Raw genomic sequence first — 19416 nt, 5'->3', positions numbered from 1 at the left:
CGGGCCCGTAGGGAGAGATGCCGCTGCGAAGGCAGCTGGCGGCGCGGAGCCCTCGGGAGGCTGCGCGATGACAGCGCTCCGCGCCACCACAGCACGTGCGCAGAGGGAACGCGAGAGGGCACGGTCGCTTGATCAGCTTTGGAACACTGTAGGCGACCGTCACATCTTGCCATGCCCATGCACCAGCTAGGCAAACGTGGCTCCCATTAGCGTCCCTCGGTTGTTGCGCCTGCCTTTTGAGCCAGCAACGCAACCTAGAGAGGCTAAGCCAACCACGCCACAGCCAGGAAGACCCAATCTCACGAATTTTACCAACCATTTCAGCTTGTCTACTGTCGACGCCAACAACACCGTTTTCGTGAATTTGGTTTCCGGGGGTGACACTTGCGCGACGAAGACGAACACGCGACAACTGCGCCTTAATTAAACCGGAACGTCAAGTTCGCTATGACACACCAACACGATGCCTTGCGGTACCGAGTACGACTGCGCCAAATACTTCCGAAGCGGCTTGTTGCACAGCTTACCACCACTAACGTATTACGGTACGAAAATTTTGCCTCGCACACCCCGGGACCCGCACGGCCCGGCCCGGCTTAGCGATGGCCCTTCACAACACCAGCGCGTGTTAGAGAGGCTGACTGGCCTCCCGGCCCGGCTTTGCGATGGCCCTTCACAACACCAGCGCGTGTTAGAGAGGCTGACTGGCCTAGTTTGAGCGGTGTTTTTGTTTGTTTGTTTTTAACAGTAAGGGACAACGTGACACGCGCGCTCTTCGCCACGGAACCAACGCCGCCAGCCCTCGGACGCAGGCTCACCTCGAAGACTAAAGGCACTGCGGCTTCGCGACACCTTAGCCCGGCGCTCCCCCATGACGGCAGCCGTGGCGACGCTGGGGCGGAAGCGGGAACGGCGCTACACCTCGTCCTCGCACACATCAGGGCAGGCGCCATTGGTCATTCTTGTCCAGTACAGAGCGGAATGTGGGCAGCAGCTGCTGGCTATCCCGCCACGACAGTGCGGTAACAGGACGCGCGATCATCCAGGCACGCCGCCGCGCACAACGCACAATCGGGCGCGCCACACGCACCGATTCCCGTCGACACCAACGCCAGTCGATCGGATCGCAGCAGCAGCAGGAACGCAAGGGCAAGAGGGGGCGGGGGGAGGGGGAGGAGGAGGAGGAGGAGGACGCGCGCGATCGACGCGCCCCGCCACGGCGCTGCTGCAGACGCCGCACAGAGGGCGCCGCGTGCGCAGCCCGCAGCGCCGGCATGGCGGCGCCCACGAAGCGCAATGAATGAAACTTCGTCAATAGGTGCAAGGTAACGAGGGAAGAAAGGGTGAACGTAGCTAGCGCCGGTTTCCGTGTTCGCACGTTGAGGTGCACCGCCGAGCTCGCCAGACAGCTCACCGCGTCAACAATTGACACCAAAGTAGTTAGAAGGGCTGTTCCACTAACAACGAGCACCCACCGACGGGTCGGTAAAATGACGTCGACAAGGTAACGTCACACGACGTCGTCAATCGCACCCCCCCCCCCCCCCCCCCCCCTTCCCGTGGTGTCCATTTCAAAGGCGCCGAAAAGCACGCCTAGCCAGCGCCTGGACATTTGTTCCGCGGGGACGGGCAGCCCGCCTCGCCGTGGCGTACGCTGGCCGCGACGGTAAAACTATCCGAGTCGCAAGGCACGCAGCCTCAGGAGATGCAACGACCCGGTGTTCGGCCACGTAGTGTAGCGGACGCGGGGTTCAATCGACGGGTGACTTGTCCACGCAACAAGGGGCAAAAACAGGAGAAGGGCAGCCCTTGCATTAGAACGGGACGTGAGGTCAGTACGGTTGCGACATGAAGATGAGTGTTGCTGGCCACACGAAGCGAACAAAGCTGTAGTTTTCAGAATGAACATTTGCTCACATTCGTTATCCGATCGGGCTACCGCGTTAAATTGCAGGAAGCAAACAAAGGTATCACCGCGCGCGCACCGCAGGAAAAAAAAAAAAAAAAAAAGAGAAGAAAACCCACGCCGTCGGGATTTCGCGATGGCGTCATCCGTTCCGGCACCAGGGCTAGCTGGCCACCCGCTTTACGCTCTACCCAAAATGAAGTCCCACGAGGGAGAGCCCATATCGCATTCCAGCGCCGCCGAGGAACTCCGCCGGAACATATTGATCGCGTCGGTCTCGCGCCGAGAGGGCCCGTATCCTTAAAGAGGAAAGAAAAAAAAAAAAAAAGAGCACCACCCCCACACGGCAGGGACTGCCTTCGATGCCCCAGTTTTTTGCGCGTCCCGTCCCCCCACGTGTCGCAAGGTCCGAACCACGGAGTCTGTCGTGTGCAGCCAGCCTTCCAGCGGCTGGCATGAAAGCGTAGTGGGAGTGCACGAGGAGGAAGTCGCGGATCGGCACAGCGACGCAGGTACAAAAGAGGAGAAACCACGCAGACCGCAAGAAAAGCCCCCGTCACGGCCGCCACAGCAGACGGCTCGTGCGTGCGGGCGCGTAGCGCGCGGGAATCGAAGCGCTACCGTCACGCCTCGAGACAAGGTCACGGTCGCGCGACAACTGGGCCACGCAGCACACAAGAGGCTTGCGCCGGTTACGCTCTTTTTGGACAGCGTCGCGGCCTCTACCGCTGCGAGAGCGCTCCCGTCATAGCGCGCCGCCACAGCGTTGCGTAAACCCCAGGTGCGACTGCAGCGTCGTGCAGGAGCGTAGACGCCACCACCGAGGACAGCTTGCCACCCCGCGAACTTCTATGTCATCTAGACAACGCCACTCGTCAATTCCACTGATATACAGGTTCGAATTCGAACGAGTAACCACTGCAGTGAGCGCGCAGTCGCGCACACACCCAACGTCGAGCAAAAGCCGCACTGCGTACAGAGAGCGAAACATGAAACCAGGGGCCGAATTCTCTAAAAAACGGCCGTCGCTTTGAAACGACGGGGTAGCGCCATGCAAATGCATGTGATCTGGGGTTGGGGCCGTCGCTTTGGGGTGTTTGCACAGGGACTGAGCCGCAGAAAAGCAGTGCGGAAAGGGCGCGAAGCTACGAGCGAAACGACAAGGGGCAGTGGGTGTCACTTCGCGCCCTTGCCACACTGCTTTTCTGCGGCTCAGTCCCTGTGCAAACACCCCAAAGCGATGGCCCCAACCCCAGAACACATGCATTTGCATGGCGCTACCCCGTAGTTTCAAAGCGACGCCCAGTCGTTTTAGAGAATTCCGCCCCAGCAGGCACTTTCGCAAAGTGAGCACATTTGGAAATGCGCCCTGCTTCACCCGGCCACAGCGATAAATCCAAAGCAACGAGAATTGGCCGCACATCTGCTAGAGCTGCTGCAAGTGTCGTCGAGAGACGACAGTCTCATCCGTACCCGCCGCGGTGGCTCAGTGGCTAAGCCGTTGTGCTGCTGAGCACGAGGACGCGGGCTCGATTCCCGGCCGCGGCGGCCGCTTTTGTAATGGAGTCGAAAAGCAAAAACGCCCGTGTGTACGAGATTTCGGCGCACGTTAAAGATTCCCAGGCGGTCAAAATTAATCCGGAGCACTCCACTAGGGCGCGCCTAATCGCCTGCGTTGCGTCGGCGCGTTAAGCGCTACAATCAATCAATAGACAGTCACATCCGCCCACCTCTCATCACGCTCCTCCCCTCGGTCTGTCCGTCGGAGGTTCGCCTAATTCGATTTCCCCGCGTTCCCACTGCTGGGACCTACCGGTCAAGCCACAAGCGCGACAGCCTTGTTTGTATTCTGCGGTCATAGCCTTGTTTGCAACGCGTTCATTCTAATTTGCTCTCACAAAAGTCGCGGACACATCTAGTTTTAATTCAAAGAACACCTCGAACACCAGTGATGTATTGAAGTTCTTCCTCAAACAAGCCGAATATCTCCGTTGGAAATGCTAGGCCTATATAAGCGTCTCGCTCGAGAATTCTGTCAACTTTTGCCGGGCGGCTTAACCGAGGGACAGAGGCAGACACCAAAATTTTCGCGCTTCAGAAGCCTCGTAAATACTATCGTCTTTAAAGAAGCACTTTTATAGAGTTCGATTAGCACTTTAGTAGCGCGTACGCAATGGCTGACCGCCTTGAACACCGGCGGCAGCGGAAGCGGAAGAAGTGCTATACCGATCACTGCGGCTGACGCGGTGGGGACATCGGTGGTACTGCGGCCACCCCGACCCCTTGAACCTACTGCAAAAAACTCCCACCTCCCCTCGCGGGAACCCCTGTGTAGATGCGACGCATAGGCGGAGCGGCAAAGGGACCGCGTTTTATAGCGCGCATAACGTTGAGGGGACTGCGTAAGCCGGTCCCAGTCGATGACGACGTTGGCGTACTTGTAAAGCGGCGTGGACTCTAGGTGTTTGAGCCAAGCGTGGATGTTGCTTCGCCGGAGAACGGCACACCGGTTATATGCGCAGCGCGCCCGAAGGAGAGGAAACCGCGGAAGAGAGAGTACTGCAGATGCGCCGGCCCCAGCGCGTCTGCCGCGGCTATGACGCAACACAATCCAACACAATCCGCTTTAATCCAATCCAATCCAATGCCCCTCGCGAGAGAGTGTTCGCTATCGGAGAGGAGAGGGGGTGAGCGGCGGAGAGCGCAGCTGGCGCGGCGAGAATAGGGGAGGGGCGGACAACGCCGACGACGACGACGCCGGAGGGACAAGGCGAGTGAATGAGATGCTGTGCATCTAATAATAAAGTTTTCTCTCTCTCTCTACGGTTCTAGAGTGCCTCGTGTTCCATCCTCAGACCGGACGGGCGAAAACGAGAGACGGGCCCGTGGAGACGGGAACACGGTGCTCGGCACTCATCAGCTCGGGCGCTGCGACGCCAAAACAAATGATGTCAAATTCGCGACAGCCACAAGGGAGCACGAAATTCGGCTGCGAACGGCGCGTTGTAACGGCGAACACCTGAAGCGGAAAGAAGTGTGGCGGAAGGCGTAGCAGCGCGAGTGAGACGGCATGTGTGGCGGACGGCGGGCGCTGCCCTAATCACTGGCCAGCCCAGCAGCGGGAGCCGCCTGTTCCACAGCCTTGAGCGCCGACAGGCTTAGTAATAGGAACGCGCACTGCGCGACAACCGCGCCCTTGCACAAGCACAGTGAGCTCCAATCAGACTGCCTTCCACACACGACCGGGGGAGGCTGAACGCCACAGGAGAAGGCGCTCGTCCCGTCTACTCTCGTCTAGAGTTCGGATGGAACGCTCAGCAGCGCACAGGGCCCTAGTGGGGATCGATCAAGGCTGCCCGTCGCAAGGTCAGGACTCTGCGCCAATGACCATCCACAAAGTTCCAGCCGGACAGTGCGAGCTAAGGCGCCCGCTACCCACCCCATTTCCCATCATCAACCGCCGAGCCTCGGTCATGAACGCCGCGTCATTTATATGCTTGCATTTGTTTGCGGTCGTGTATTCCTGTCAAACGCGAGAGAAAAAAAAAAGGCCCAAATTTAGTTGGACACCTGCGTTGGCTTGCTGCTCCGTCTAGGGCGCCAGCGCTGCGTTATTTTTTTAGGAAGGCAGCCCCGAAACGAAATTTCGATGCTGTGGAGACTGCGTACTACGCCAGTGGCCACCGGGAGGCCAGCAGCGGCCGCTCAGTGTCTCCGAGATAAACAGGACGCATGCCTCGCCTCCCCGATCGCTGTCATCGGAAGCCGAGGTTGCCCACGTGCGCGCGCGTTTTGCAAGCTGCGAAGAGACCGCTTCGCCTCCATGATAACAGGGCCTGTAGGACGTTCGTGCGTGGAGGCGAGCCAAACTGCACTCCTGGTGAAGCGCGGCAAGAAATAATAAACGACATGAGCCCTTTCACGTTACGAGCAAGCGACGTACACGGCTACGTTCTCCTGGTTTTGGCCTGATTTCACAAAGGTACACCTAATAACAGATTCACATGAAGCGAGTTGCGCATTGCATACACGCAAGAAGTATCCAATCGCTACCCGCTCAGCGTACTCCTCTGCCCTTCTAGACTGGGAAACGCCGCTTCGTCGGGCAAAAAACATTCGTACAACAGGAGCATGTTTGCCGAAACTACGCTACAGACTCGTTTTGTAAACTTCACGGGTGCCTAGAATGAAGTTAGAAATGCGGCGAAACGTTCGCAATACATGCAAGAGACCGGCGGCAACATGGCAATGCAGGCGCTTCTCAAAGAAGCGGTGAAAACGAAGCACAAAAAATTGCTTCGATACACCTCCCAAAGCAAGTGGCCAATACTTTGAAGAGCACCGCACAGCGCGTTGAACCGACAAAGGCATGCGGGATTCGAGCATTGGAACACTGCCGCTGTAATATGCATGCGTAAAGCGGAAACACTTTAATGGGAGCGACAGAAAACAAGGTCACACAGCGCAGCTATACTTCGCGTACCCCCGTTGCCTACAGTCGACGGCTGAGACGCCTCTCGATGGGCACGGAACCGGGGCGGTGAAGAAAGCGCACCTGCATGATGAGGTGATAAAGGCAACGCCTCGCTCCCCTAGGGCTTAGCAGCCGTGAGGCTGGACCGCGGGATGGTGGCACTCGCTTCCTCAAGTTGTGCGTGCAACAGTGCGGTTCGAGGTCGAGGGGGTGTGAGCGGTGTGTGTCCGGAGTAGACACGCCGGCAGCCCAGCGCACCACGCGCCGTTTTTAGACGGCGAAGGCATCGGCGCGCGCGCTCGTGTCGCGCCGAAGGAGACGACACCGATGCTCGCGCGCAGTAGCTATGCATAGCAACAGCCGGGGACGAAATCACCGCCAAGTTTGGCGTCCACAGAAGCGGAGCTCTCGTCATAAAACACCCCGGGATACTGCGAATGAAGCAAGCTCCGATGCGAAGAAATGGCAAGCGCAGGCCAAGAGGTGTCTGCCCGCAGCCGGAGCGCTCTCCATCCTCCCCTCCTCCAGTGGAAGTCCCCGGTGTCAAACTCCGGCTCGGCACGGCGCCCACGCACCGTGGAAAGGCACGTGGGGACCTCTGGGCACGGCTGCTAAAAGGGGCGGCACGCCGGGCGAGGAAGGAGCCAGCAGAGCGCTCCGTCTAGACGCCTCCTCGATTCAAGGCCCGGGCCGAGCGGAATAACGGGCAGACGAGGTCCCCCAGCCGGCATTCTCGCCCAAGGGAAATTCCTCCGCGCATGCCAGCGTACCACCGCAATCGCTTCCCGCGTAAAACAAATGCGTCACAAAACCGAAGCATACAGTAAGGAAGTCAAATCCAAACAGCAGCAGAAAGAGCCCTCCGCCCTCGCAAGAAATAGGGCGACACGAATTGAACAGGCAGGCGGACATTCGAGTTGAAAACTAAGCGCCGCAGTGCCAGCACATCTAGCGACAAGGACAGCCAGTGGCGTACGCAGGATTTCAATTGGGAGGGGAAAAAAAATCGTAACGTGAAAGTTAAAAAGTATATCGTTATTAAAACACTTCTAAGGGCGTAGTAGCCACCCTCTTCTTAACCCTCCAGTTGTTGTTCTCTTCATGTTTGTGTTGTGTTTAAGCAGTGGCACCGAAATTGCCTTTCGTGATGGAAGCAGACGTAGAAGTCGCGTAGCCTCAACACATTGATTGTGACGGAAGATGGATGACAGGCAATCTTTAGCTGACACACAGAATCAATATCATCATAAATTCCAGTGCATAAAAATCACGAGCTATTTGACACTGTGGAGGTGGATGCGCAGCGAAGTTTTTTAAGAACCCACGACACACGTAGAGGTCACAAATTCCATGTCATAGAATTAATACGAAGGGCGTGATCAACGACGAGAAAGCCAAAATCCAAAATAGAGAACAGCAAGTTTATATAACGAAGAAGGTTTATATAATGGCGGTCCCGCCTTAAAAATCACCCCTCGCCCTGCGTACGCCACTGAGGATAGCTGACGGGCGGACCAACCCAAGGGATGCAAGGACAAGGTGCCGAGGGAAGACAGACACCGGGCGAGGAGTGCATCAGTCTGGCAACCGTGCAGCGAGAGAGAGAGAGAGAGAGAGAGAGAGAGAGAGAGAGAGAGAGAGAGAGAGAGAGAGAGAGAGAGAGAGAGAGAGAGAGAGAAACTTTGTTAAACTGAGCTTGTTTCTAGCGTGAGAAGTTCGCGGTCGTCGTTATCAGCCCAACGGCGACCCCGGGGGCCCTCGAGATCAGGGAGGTCTGTACAGGTGCCGTCAGAAGTAATTTGGAGCACGGGAGCTGTGGCCGAACCGTATCGGAGCGCCGTGCAGCTGCACCGGCGGTAAACGAAAGGATGAGAACACGCATGCGCGCCTGCCGACGGCGACAGCCCATCTATACTTCGCAAACCACTTCTTTTAACCTAGCTTCGAACATTGTTCGCAGCATACTGGGGCCCTATTCTCGACTGCACAAATTGCCGGCAATTCAGGCAATTTTCCGGAAGTCTTTTCCGATTGGCTTTCAGTTTTGGTCACGTGCTTCCGGTTGACAAAGCGGTTGTGTGCGTTGTCGTCATTTTGACGTTTCATGTCGTCTACGGACACCAGTTCTAAAGTTTGCCGTATGTCTCGTTACTAAAGGCGCATAATTCTTGGCCGGCAATGAAAAACCAGACAAAATGCGGCGGACATGACAACGTAAGCCTGTCTTTGCTATTCAACAACAATACTGCTCGTAATACACACCCCCTCTATGATTGTCTGAGAAGGCGTGACGTAATTTAAACAGTTGGCGGGAACGATTACGTCATGCATTGGAAACTTCAGCCTGCGTAAAAGTGACGTAATGCTACGTAACAGCTTGAAAATGGCGGCTGTTTTTGTCGCAAAATACAAGCAAAATAGGGCACAATATTGCCCCGGCTTACGGCGCCGCGAAATGTGCGGCAATTTGCAGCAGGCGCAGTTTCGCATGCGCGCTGTTTAAAGCATGTTTCCTGCCGAAACAAATTATAGTTTCAACTGCTTCCAAGTCAGCGATCATGGAACATACAAATAACATGCAGTATTTTGCTTTTATGTTTGGCAATGAAATAATAATTTGTTTGGCGTAACCGCAACATAAGAGGGCAGTACAAGCCTCTCCATGACAAAGAGAACCCAATGCATGGCATTTGTCCATACTTGTCCTAGTAAGCTGTTGGGTCACATGATCGAACTCAAGAGAAAAATAACAATGAAAAGTGACTATTTAGTTCATTACATCGCTGATTGCAGTCGAGCTTGACGAATGAGTGAATCGGCGACATCGGTGCGCTCCGCGGTTATCATGCGTAGCGCTTCGCTGCTCTTATGTGTCATAGAAGCGATGGTCGCGGCCGTCTTTTTCTGTGATCACGCCATAAACTTGTAACATAGCAGCAGACGATGGCGTGGCGGTGGTGGCGGCAGGGAAGGTGATAACGCAACAGAGCTTGCATTGAAGCAGAGAGCCCAGCTATGTTAATAAAAGCGATTGAAATAAATAAATAGATACGGCAAAAAAATGTGTGATGTTCTTTAGTTCGACATCCGCCTTTCGCTCGCTTTTGGATCAACGTTACTCGATCGCCTTGTGGTGTTGGCGCCAAATGTGACCTCCAGAAATGTGTTTTTCTTGTCAGCCTCAGCTACCGTCTTAATTTTTATAGTACATGCCAAGTGTTTTTATATCTTTCGTGCACAATATTTGATACCTTTGTAGCGATCTTTATGAGTGACTCGTCAAATTACTCTGCATGTCGTCATAGCTATAGGTGCAGCACGTCACTGATTGCTTACGTCATGCTTACGCAAAAAAACATGGGCGAAATGCCGGCAATTTGTGCAGTCGAGAATAGGGCCCCTGGTCTCGGAGACGGTGCTGATAGCAGAGACGCTTCTACCAACGTTTCTGGCGCACTTCTAGCGCACGCGAGCTGCCGGAAAAACGGCGCGCTATCACAGGAATCTGCAGTGACAGTTTTTCTTTCGAATATTTTTAGGTGTGTACCTTATCAGCGCCATCTCCGAGACCAGTATGCGGCGAACAATGTTCGAAGCTAGGTTAAAAGAAGTGGTTTGCGAAGTATAGATGGGCTGTCGCCGTCGGCAGGCGCGCATGCGTGTTCTCGCCCTTTCGTTTACCGCCGGTGCAGCTGCACGGCGCTCCGATACGGTTCGGCCACAGCTCCCGTGCTCCAATTACTTCTGACGGCACCTGTACCTCCCTGTCGTGGGGTGCCAGGGCTACTCTCCACTGCTCAGCAGTGGCGATCCTGGGACAGGGATTTCGGGGGAAGGCCCACAGAATGTGGGGCCGGGAGGCTGCGCAGAAGGTGCAGTTGGGGAATGGGACTTGTGCCGGGTGGGTTTGGTGTGAGTCTCCAGTCTTGCTCTTGGGCTGTTGTGAGTCCCGAGCGCGGGGGGTCCTCGCTTTCGTCGGCAGAGGCGATAATGTTCCGTAATATCGGCATTCGAACAGGCACGAACACAAACACGAGACTAGCGCTGTTTCCGTTCCAAGGTCTACGTTCTACACCGGGCAGGTCAACCAGCTCTGCTGCTGTTCTACGTACACCGACGACGCTCATGACCAGCACCTTGTGTGTGCCAGGGCGAAGGTACTTCCAGCAGATTGCATCGCCACCTTGTCCAGTTCATTCATTATCTGCCGCAAAATATTTTACCCTTTCATCGAGTCCTTCGTCTTTTCCGATCTCTTTTACCGCCCTTTTACAGCTATCCTGTTGAACGAGTAGTCCACGTGTTGCCCCTCATTTGCAGTAACCCAGCCACATTCCTTTTTCCCATTCCAACTCCACCTATAATGTCTTCCAAGCGAGTTTTTTTTTTTTTTCTCTCTAATCGACGCTGTTTTCTCGTCCCCACTGCCCCCAGCACTGCTCTTCCCATGGGCCGACCTTAGTCATCTTTCAAGGTGCTTAGTGAGATTCTGCCCATTATAGCATTACCGAGAGCGCAAATTGGTTGCGCACTAGTTTCTGTAGTGATGGGGTTAGCTCGCTGCCAAAAATCGCCGGGTACTCATCCAATGCAGCCAGGCCCATCTTCCCAATGGGACTGATTTATGCCTTGCATCAGCACTGAAATTTCGCCCATGATCGATGTAGTCACTGTTTGCTACAACATTTCCCCCCCGCCCATCTGATATTTCCCCACATGTTTGCTCAACAGTAATTTTGATTTCTTGTGCTTCAAAAAAACCCAGCAGCATAGATTTCCCAGCAGAGTCTTTCAAGCGCATTCCGCAAATCCTGGCCAGACTGACTCGGCCAGACAATGTCGTCTCGTTCACACGCAGAAAAAGTCCCCCCCTGGGGCTCGTGGGCCAACAGCCACCAGGGCCGTTCTAGCTGGAAACCCGACAGTGGAAGTCATCGGAAAACGGGAATGCCAAACTTTGTCGGGCTGCAGCCTTGGTGCGCGCCGCTCGCAAATGGAGAAGGCTGGCGCATGACAGGACGGCAGAAGGCGGCCTCTAGCCGCGTTTACATGAATGCGACAAGTGGCGCATCGCATCGCATCAATTTTCGAGCGCATCGCATCCATGTAAACGGGCTAATGCGCTAGGAAAGCGCGTCGCATTAATACGCCAGACCGGGGTGGATTGAGACGCGTAAGTCGACTTTCGAAGTGCATGTAAACGCGAGCGCATCGCATTAGAAATTATGTCGACAAGAAAAGTAAGCCCTGCAAACGCAGCTTTGCATTTAAAAACGTCTAAATCGAGTGTAAGACGCAAGAAAATGCGAGTCGTGAAAAAAGAACATAACCAGCCGTGCCGGAAGCTTTGGAAGCGCCAGAAACGCTGCTTTACCTTCGACATGCGGCACCGTATGGCACCACCATCGCACCAGGGGTAATGCGCTACATGTTAACGCTAGCGCATCGCATTACTCGTGATGCGCTAGGAAATCTGACGCGCTGCTATCGCATTCTGTCGCATTCATGTCTGGGACGCGACTGACGACTGGGCCGCAGCCTTCGCGTCCAAGTATGCACGTGGCCGACCTAGGGAACGCCAGCCCGAGCTCTGCTCTCCTGCCGAGGAGCGCGCCGAGGGGCGGCCACTGCGGCGTCATCGGGTGAGCCGTTTGCTGGCACCGTGTCAAGGTTGGCCGGCCCAATTCCGGAGTCTACTACCTCGGCCCCCGGGGGAGGGGGAGGGAGTAGCTTTTCGCCAGCAGCGCCGCAGGCTAACTCGTCTGCCTCGCTAGAACGGAGCGGCACAAAAGCGCGCGCTCTTCCAATACTCGCGAACAGCGGCCGCAAGCGATGATTTCGTGTTACAAGGAAGGTGCCAGATACGGGGGTTTTCGCGAGCACGCAAGCTGGCTGGAGTGCCGTGGTCGTCTCGGTATCGTGAAGCTTCAAATGGGCTACCAGAAGAGACAGCTGCGTCGCCGTGCGCGAAACACTGCAACGCGTTGCTGTGGCTGTTCTGAGCGGGCGCTATTATATTCCGCTTTAAGCTACCGCCCTTCCTAACCCCACGTGCAAGTTGGCGGCGTAAAGCTTACTGAAGTAGCGAAGCGCAGTTATAACAGCTCCCAGGAGCCGCTGAAATTCTTTGTCACACAAGAGGCATCACCGGCAGAGAAAGAGTGGCGCTGAAATATTCCAACCAATCGATCACAAGCAGCGCTCATCAATCGCCATGCGCGAGCCCTAGCGCGTACGTGTTCAGCGTTGCGGAGTAAAAAAAAAAAAAAAAAAGACCGCAATTCGTCACAAGTAACTGCACCTTCCTTTCTTCCCCTCCTAGCAAAATCGGCCCGGCTCCAAGCACGCCCCAAGGGTCCGTCTGTTTGCAAACAAGAGCGGCCGACACACTCGCTGCGTCGCCCCATTAGCGCGAGAGGAAAGCGAACACCCGCGGCGCCGCGATATACGCGGCCCAAGGACGCCGAATGGCACGCGCAGCAGCTACCTCGCGAAGGGCCCACTCGACGACAACCGATGAAGGCGGCGATCCGCGAAGAACATTCGCCAAGACTGCAGCCCCGCCTTCGCCCGAGCATAGATTGCACAACAGAGCCACGCCGTTCTGACTGCACCGGGTTCTTCGTCTCTCCACGGCGCGGAAGCCCTCCTACACCGTTGCTGCAGCAGGCACTGCACCAGCGAACCCGTACAACGCGGTCGAAATACAGAATGGACTTCAGAAGCGGCGCTGAGCAGTGTGTCGAACAGGCGTCGCCGCGCGACACTGGGACTGGCCCAGTTCCCTCTGCCTCCGGGAGGAACGATGACTCGGAGCAGCGGCAGTGTCTCCAAGGAGCCCGCTTCGCATTCGCACAGGAACGCTCCCGCCACTGCACCACGTGTGGCAAGAGGGCCTCGCTCTCCTCCGTTAAGCGGGTGGTCTGACCTACCATGGGTGCCGGACCATGTTCTTTGTTCGCTTGCGGAAATTCAGTTCGAGCTGTTTTGGACGCTGCATTTCCTCTCGCGCCTACACGAAACATAGTCGGCGGCGAACAATTGTAACGCACTGGGAGTTGTCGATCAATTCGTCCTCGCGCTACAAACGCATAGCCTCGTGGTTAGCTTAGTACAGCGGCTGCCCCATGCAGATTGGCGCCGGTGGCGGCTTCAGACCTCGGACCGTGCATATACAGCTTCGCTGTATATGCACAGTGTGTCAATTTTTCGTGCCGTCCGCTTAACAACTCGGCGCCACAGTGCGCTTAATCTTCCTCCAAGAAACAGCACCCATTCATGCCCACTTATGCAACATCAACTTGTGGAAGGGGGGGGGGTCGGCCAAGAATCGATGAAGGCTCCAGGTACCACGCTAAAAGCGCCGGCCTCATGTCCTCTTGAACTGGATGAACCGCCTCGTGTCCGGTTCACCGTCGACTACCACCGACACACAGTGGGGCCGCACAATGTTCCTTCGCGCACAATGTCCCCGATGGGTGGTTTGGGGATTGGCGAAAACTAAGGCTCCGTTCCTTGTCTGTGCACCCTGTATAATTACCCCACAGATCGTGGCACAGTCCTCAGCTCTTTGAAGTGATTCCTCTGCCGTCCACCTTCACGCATTTTTTTTTTTCCTTCCACTCCGGAGTCGTGCGAGAAAGCTTTCCCTTGGATGTCACATTTCCCTTTGCCGCCCCCGACTCCTCCCCTTCGCCGCGAATCAAATCGGTGGCTGTTCCCTCGCCCTCTCAGAACAACCGGCGACAGCGAGCCAGACAGGCCGGGTCACAGGCAAAGGAACACAAGAGCTTGGCCTGCGCCAGGCACGCGGGAAGCCTTCCTTGGCGATGGCCTAGCACTGCGCGGAGCATACTCAGGCTCCCAGGACGGGGATCGTCGCGCAGCGAGCCCACGCATTCATGAAATGTCACTGCAAAGCGCAAACTTCCGGCGGGACCCCTTCCGCCCAAGCCGTTGTGCGAGCTCCTGTTCACCAAACAGGCCGCCAGCAAGGGCGGCCTGCTTTATCGATGATTGCGGGGAATCCGAGCTCACGATGAGTGAACAACCAGGCTTTATCCCACTTTCCGACTGCGTATCTCTAGCAGACTCGAGTGTAAGGAGCTCCAGGCCCTTCGGAAGGCCACAAACAGCTCTGCGCACACAGCAGGGCGACCGCGGTGGGGCGAAGCGTTAAAGGGACAGACAACCGATTTTTGTCGAGTATATATTCTCTATCACGAATGAAAGGGCATCACTTAAGGCACCTTGACGAGAAACGGTTTTGCTGATAACGCCCTAAAACTTTTTAAATCAAAATTTTTAGATCTACGAGCCGTATGTGTTCCCTCCCAAAAATAATGCTGGCAACCATGACAGAGTAACTCGGCAACATACTTTTGTGTGTATGCGAAATGAAAAACGATATTTAAAAACTTGTCCCCAGATAAAAAAGTTTGAATCGCAGGCTTTCATGTTATGTGTTTTTTTTTTTTAATGCAACGGTTTATTTTGCACGAATGCGCCATCTGTTGGGATAGACGATAGGTTTGATCTGACTTCACGTTGTGGAGATTGGAAGTTCAATTCTCCCCGGCGCGACGTTTTTTTTTTGTTTTTTTTTTAAGCTACCGTTGGCGTATTCGGAAACTGAAATCAAACATTTTGGCAGAACAAACACCCTTGACCCCGGGAGAATCGTCAAAGCTCCTTCACTGGGTCTGTTTACTGAACGCTGCCGTTGATTTTGGGCATGGAGGCTGTTAGCCACACTGAGAGCAACCCAGCGACGGCGGGCGGAGTGTCTTTACAATTTTCTAAATAATATTTAGAAATACAAATACAATTTAATCTTGTACAAATACTTGTGTTAAATGGTTTTCAATAAGTGAATAAACGTTTCAGCAGTTACAGTAGCTGCTAGGTTTGCAGGTCACGTGACAGGCACACATATTGCAGAGTCAAGTTTCGACACTACGAACCACCCTTCCGATTTCAGGAAGTTTGCTGCCAAATTAAAATTATTTCCGCCAATTTGCTTAGAAATTGCTTGGGGTTATCGGGCTATATAAAACGCTGGCTTTCATATGAGCTAGTGAACATATACGCGACAAAAATCGGTTGTCTGTCCCTTTAAGCCGTCACGACTGCGCACCGTATCGGGTTTGAAATATCCCCGCCACAGAACGAAGCAGCAAAACCGGCGTCCCCCGCCTGTCGCGACACCTCGGATTCTCTCCTGGAGTTGTGCGCCCAGGGCTCGTTCCCAGAAGCAGGCGCTTCGTTTTTGTTTTGGGTCAGAACGCGCATGCTTCAAAATGCAGCGAAAAAAAAAAAAAAAAGGCAAATGCTCTCTCGACACTTTCGCCTTGAGCCAGGGTTTGCTCAAAGCCGGGGCTAAGGAGCAAAAGGAATTCCAGAGGGAACCACGCCGGCACCAGTGCACGTGCTCCGAGTTTCCCGCGCCGATCTCGCACGGAAATAGCAGCGACCAACCGGGTTCCGCGTTTCCGAAGCCAACTTTCCAGGGAGCGCCCTTGCGAAAGCCCTCGGTCGATTTACGCAAGTGGGAGACACGTGGTGACACTGTATCTGCTCTTTACGACGGAAGCTTGCCCTTCTAATGACGGGCAGCACACAAGGAAGCCCCGTTTCGAAGGTACTGTCAAGCGGGCAGAGGTGATGGGTGTACTCGTAACGTGTCAACCCTCAACAAAACCGTTCGGATTTCTACGAGCACGTGTCCACCACAGTTGCGGAACGGGCTTAAATTAAATGGCCCTACCTATGCTTGCCTCCGATACGTACAGCAAGTAAGAGTACTGATAAGACGCGCACGAGCCGTGTATTTAACAACTTTGTAAAAAGACCCGTTAATCTCCTGTTACATTTAGTGGGCACAAAAAAACAAAAACTAAAACCGACGCAGCGTGAGCACGGAACGCACGCTAGCAACTTCTCGTTGCAGAGCCCAGAAGGCAGTCCAGACGAATCAGAACTGGCAGGCGCAGCCGCGCCCAGCGCGACCTCGTTTACCGCTGCTTGACCGAATCGATCCCGATTGCTTGGCCGTTTGGCAGCAGGCAACCGAGACAGAGAAAGAAAGCATGCAGTGCGGCCAGGCCCCAGGGAACGCCTCGGGCAGCACGAAAACAGAATCGGATGCAGCCACGAATGCAGACCAGCAGCGGGGAACGAGAAGGAAGAATCCGCGCACGACACAACGCCGCCAGTGGATCAATCAATGCACGCGCCCCCTGCAAGCGTTCCCGCTCACATCGCAGCAGGAACGCAGGCCAGAAACCTCTCGACAAATCCAAGGCCTGCCTGCCAAGCTGCCCCGCGTGCCGCTCTGTAGCGACACCTCGGTCTCGGAGCACCAGAGGCAACGGGAAAAGGCCGCGGGCTGTGCTATCAGATCGCCAGGTGTTTGTAAGGCCAGTCAGTGTGGGGGAGCTTCCGGAGGCGAGCTACGCCTAGGGTATATAGCCGGACCAGAACGAGTGGTAGGGTCCGATGCGAGACGAGTCCCAAGGCAAAATTCCGTTCCGTAGCTGGTACAAGCACGGCACCTCAGGATTGATGCAGAACGTCAGCTAAACGTGGTGCCATTATATGCTGCTACCGCCCCTAAACCAACCCCTATTTCAGTAAATAATGCGCAGAGCTTGTCCACAAGGACACCTTTAACATAAAGGGGCGTGAACGTGGCAGGAAAAAAAAATAGTTGCGACGGCCGGGGCTACTGTCACAAGTTGGGACTCTCCGCTGTGGCGTTGAGGCCGAGCAGCGAACTTGCTTTGGCGACTGCACAAAGGAGTAGCGGCAGTGTTCAAAACGAACCATTAGCTGGCCCATGTGTGTAACAGGAAACGCCGGGCTTGCACAACACCTGCCGTCGTAGCAGCGCGACACGTATAAAAAGAAAACCCAGAGAGACACCCGCAGACACTGCGAGTGCTCTCGTCTTTTCTTGAACTTGCCCTTGTTTCAAGTTCAACAGCATCTGTTCATTCTTTTACTGCAATATAGCTTCAGTAGCACTCTGCACTGGTGCGCACTCATTTGCGCCAGTTCAGGCAAAAGAACGTCTCTAGATCCACCCATGGGCCGCGCAGTCTACCCCGGCGACCACAGATCCGTGCCAACACCGGCACCAGGCAGTTTCAAAGGCACACTCGATGCGGCCACGTGTGCCCGCCACGATGACCAGAGGAGGAGGCAGCTTAGAGGTCCGCAATTTTTATTACGGATTTTTTTTTTCATGTCCCTAGGGTCATCTCATGTCTTACGACGCCTATGCCATCCCAACTTTTTTCGCGCTAAGCAAGGATACCGTATAAAAAGGACGGCACGAATCACTGGCACACGTCTTCGATTCTTTTGTCCACCCTGGGCGAGTCCTTTTAAAGCGCCACGTTGCGGAATATCAGCCAGTGCGCTGGTCTCAAGGAGCAACACAGAAGCACAGTTTGAGGAGACATGGGCTCCACTAAATAGCTAGCGGTAGACGAGAAGCGTAGCGAAAGCTCATATGCGCAGACGCACTGGGTAAAAAAAAAAAAAAAAAAGACAGCTCGTCCCTGCTGTGGGAAGTGGGGGCCACATCCGGCGGCAGTCGTGACGGATGCAAGCTCATACGGCACAGTGATCCGCAGAGCACTCGGCGACGTAAGCTCCGATGAACGGGCAGCCGAGCGGCAGCGATTCGGCGGTCGATGCGGCGACCACAACTCAAACAGGCGCAGTCGCACGAGTGCGTTGGTTGACTACTCCGTGGCCCGTGCATGCTGAGCGGCCAGGCGAGGCTATTGGGCGAATGCGAGACCGTGCTGCGCCCTTCGGTGAACAGGCAGCGCGACAATGCAGCGACTTCTTTGGAAAAGACGGGGGCAGCTTTTATGGGCTAGCGCGATATTCATGGGGTCCTTACTTTTGGCATATGCACCACATTTTGGACAGAGCAAGTGGGTGGCCCAGCATGCGCAGGGCGGCCACGCCGTTGCCAGCTCTTTGGGCGAAAGGGAGGAGGCTGCACACATTCAACCCTGGCGGCAGGTGCCAGATCACTGCGGCCGCCGTTGTGCTTTCGATTATCAAGCCGACGCTTGCCAAGCTTGCAGCCAGCCAGGGAAGGGCCAGAATGGTGGCGGGAACCCTTGCTACGACGGCGTTTGAAATGAGATGCGAGTGCATTCAAAAAGCCAGTCTAACCGGTGGAAAGCCAGTCTTCCACCGACAACACTCAAATCACGGGGCGCTGTAGTGGAGGGCTGGAAAGAAAGGGGGGGGGGGGGGGGGGACCTCGAACGCGCGCTGAAATCTCAACACGCGGGCTTCTCCCTTTTCGCCGGGATCCGACACACGGAATTTCTCAACAGCAGTTCAGAGCTTCAGCGTTCACCCGCCATACTTCAATGTTGCTACAATTGGTCGGCAGGCTGACTCACAAGTGCACTCACCCCCACTCACTACTCATGAGCCTTGCCATCGTTTCCGACTAGCGAGTGTGAGTGCGAGCCCCACGCGCAGTGCGCCCCACTCATCACTCGCGGGTGTGAGTGCCACTCGCCGTGAGCCGCGCTTACCACTCGCGCGAGTGCACTCACGCCATTTGCGGGGCTTGCCGGGGTGAGCGCCACTATTGCGCTTGTACTCGCTGCTGGCTATTCATCCCAGGAGCCGCTCGCTGTGATGGCTGTTAGTGGCGGGATGGCATTTAGCTTCGGAAATATGCCGTCACTGAGCTCCTGCTACGGGGCACCCTAGAATTATGATTGATTGTAGGGTTTTAACGCACCGACGCCACACAGGCGATGAGGCGCGGCGTAGTGGAGGTCTCCAGGTTAATTTTGAGCACCTAGAAATCTTTAACATGCGCCGAGATCTAGTAAACACGGGCGTTTTCGCTTGACGCCTAGATCAGAAAAGCGGCCGCCGCGGCCAGAAATCTAACCCGCGTCCTCGTGCTCAGCAGCTAAACGCCTTAGTGACTGAGCCACCGCAGCGGGTCTACAATCATTTCCCTGGTGGCGTGCTGATTTAGGAATATCAT

General features: G+C 55.2%; 1 protein-coding gene across 9 annotated transcripts in view; it reads right to left on the bottom strand.

Moving 5' to 3' along the window:
* The window catches only part of LOC144159693 (phosphatase and actin regulator 1), a 116002-nt gene that overhangs the window by 47163 nt on the left and 49423 nt on the right, over positions 1-19416 (bottom strand). Inside the window, exon 1 of one of the 9 annotated variants that reach the window (XM_077691344.1) lies at positions 819-1124. The exons of the other annotated variants lie outside the window; for them this stretch is intronic. Within the exon in view, the coding sequence (XP_077547470.1) occupies positions 819-873 (55 nt within the window). The 5' untranslated portion in view covers positions 874-1124. Of the gene's footprint in view, positions 1-818; positions 1125-19416 lie in introns of those variants that run through there. 9 annotated transcript variants of the gene reach the window in all.

Source organism: Haemaphysalis longicornis, unplaced genomic scaffold (genome assembly GCF_048455015.1).
Source record: "Haemaphysalis longicornis isolate Haplotype H1 unplaced genomic scaffold, Haemaphysalis longicornis Haplotype H1 scaffold_10, whole genome shotgun sequence".
NCBI lineage: Eukaryota > Metazoa > Arthropoda > Arachnida > Ixodida > Ixodidae > Haemaphysalis > Haemaphysalis longicornis.
The sequence above is the reverse complement of the archived record's forward strand: the minus strand, read 5'-3'. Positions and strand labels throughout refer to the sequence as shown.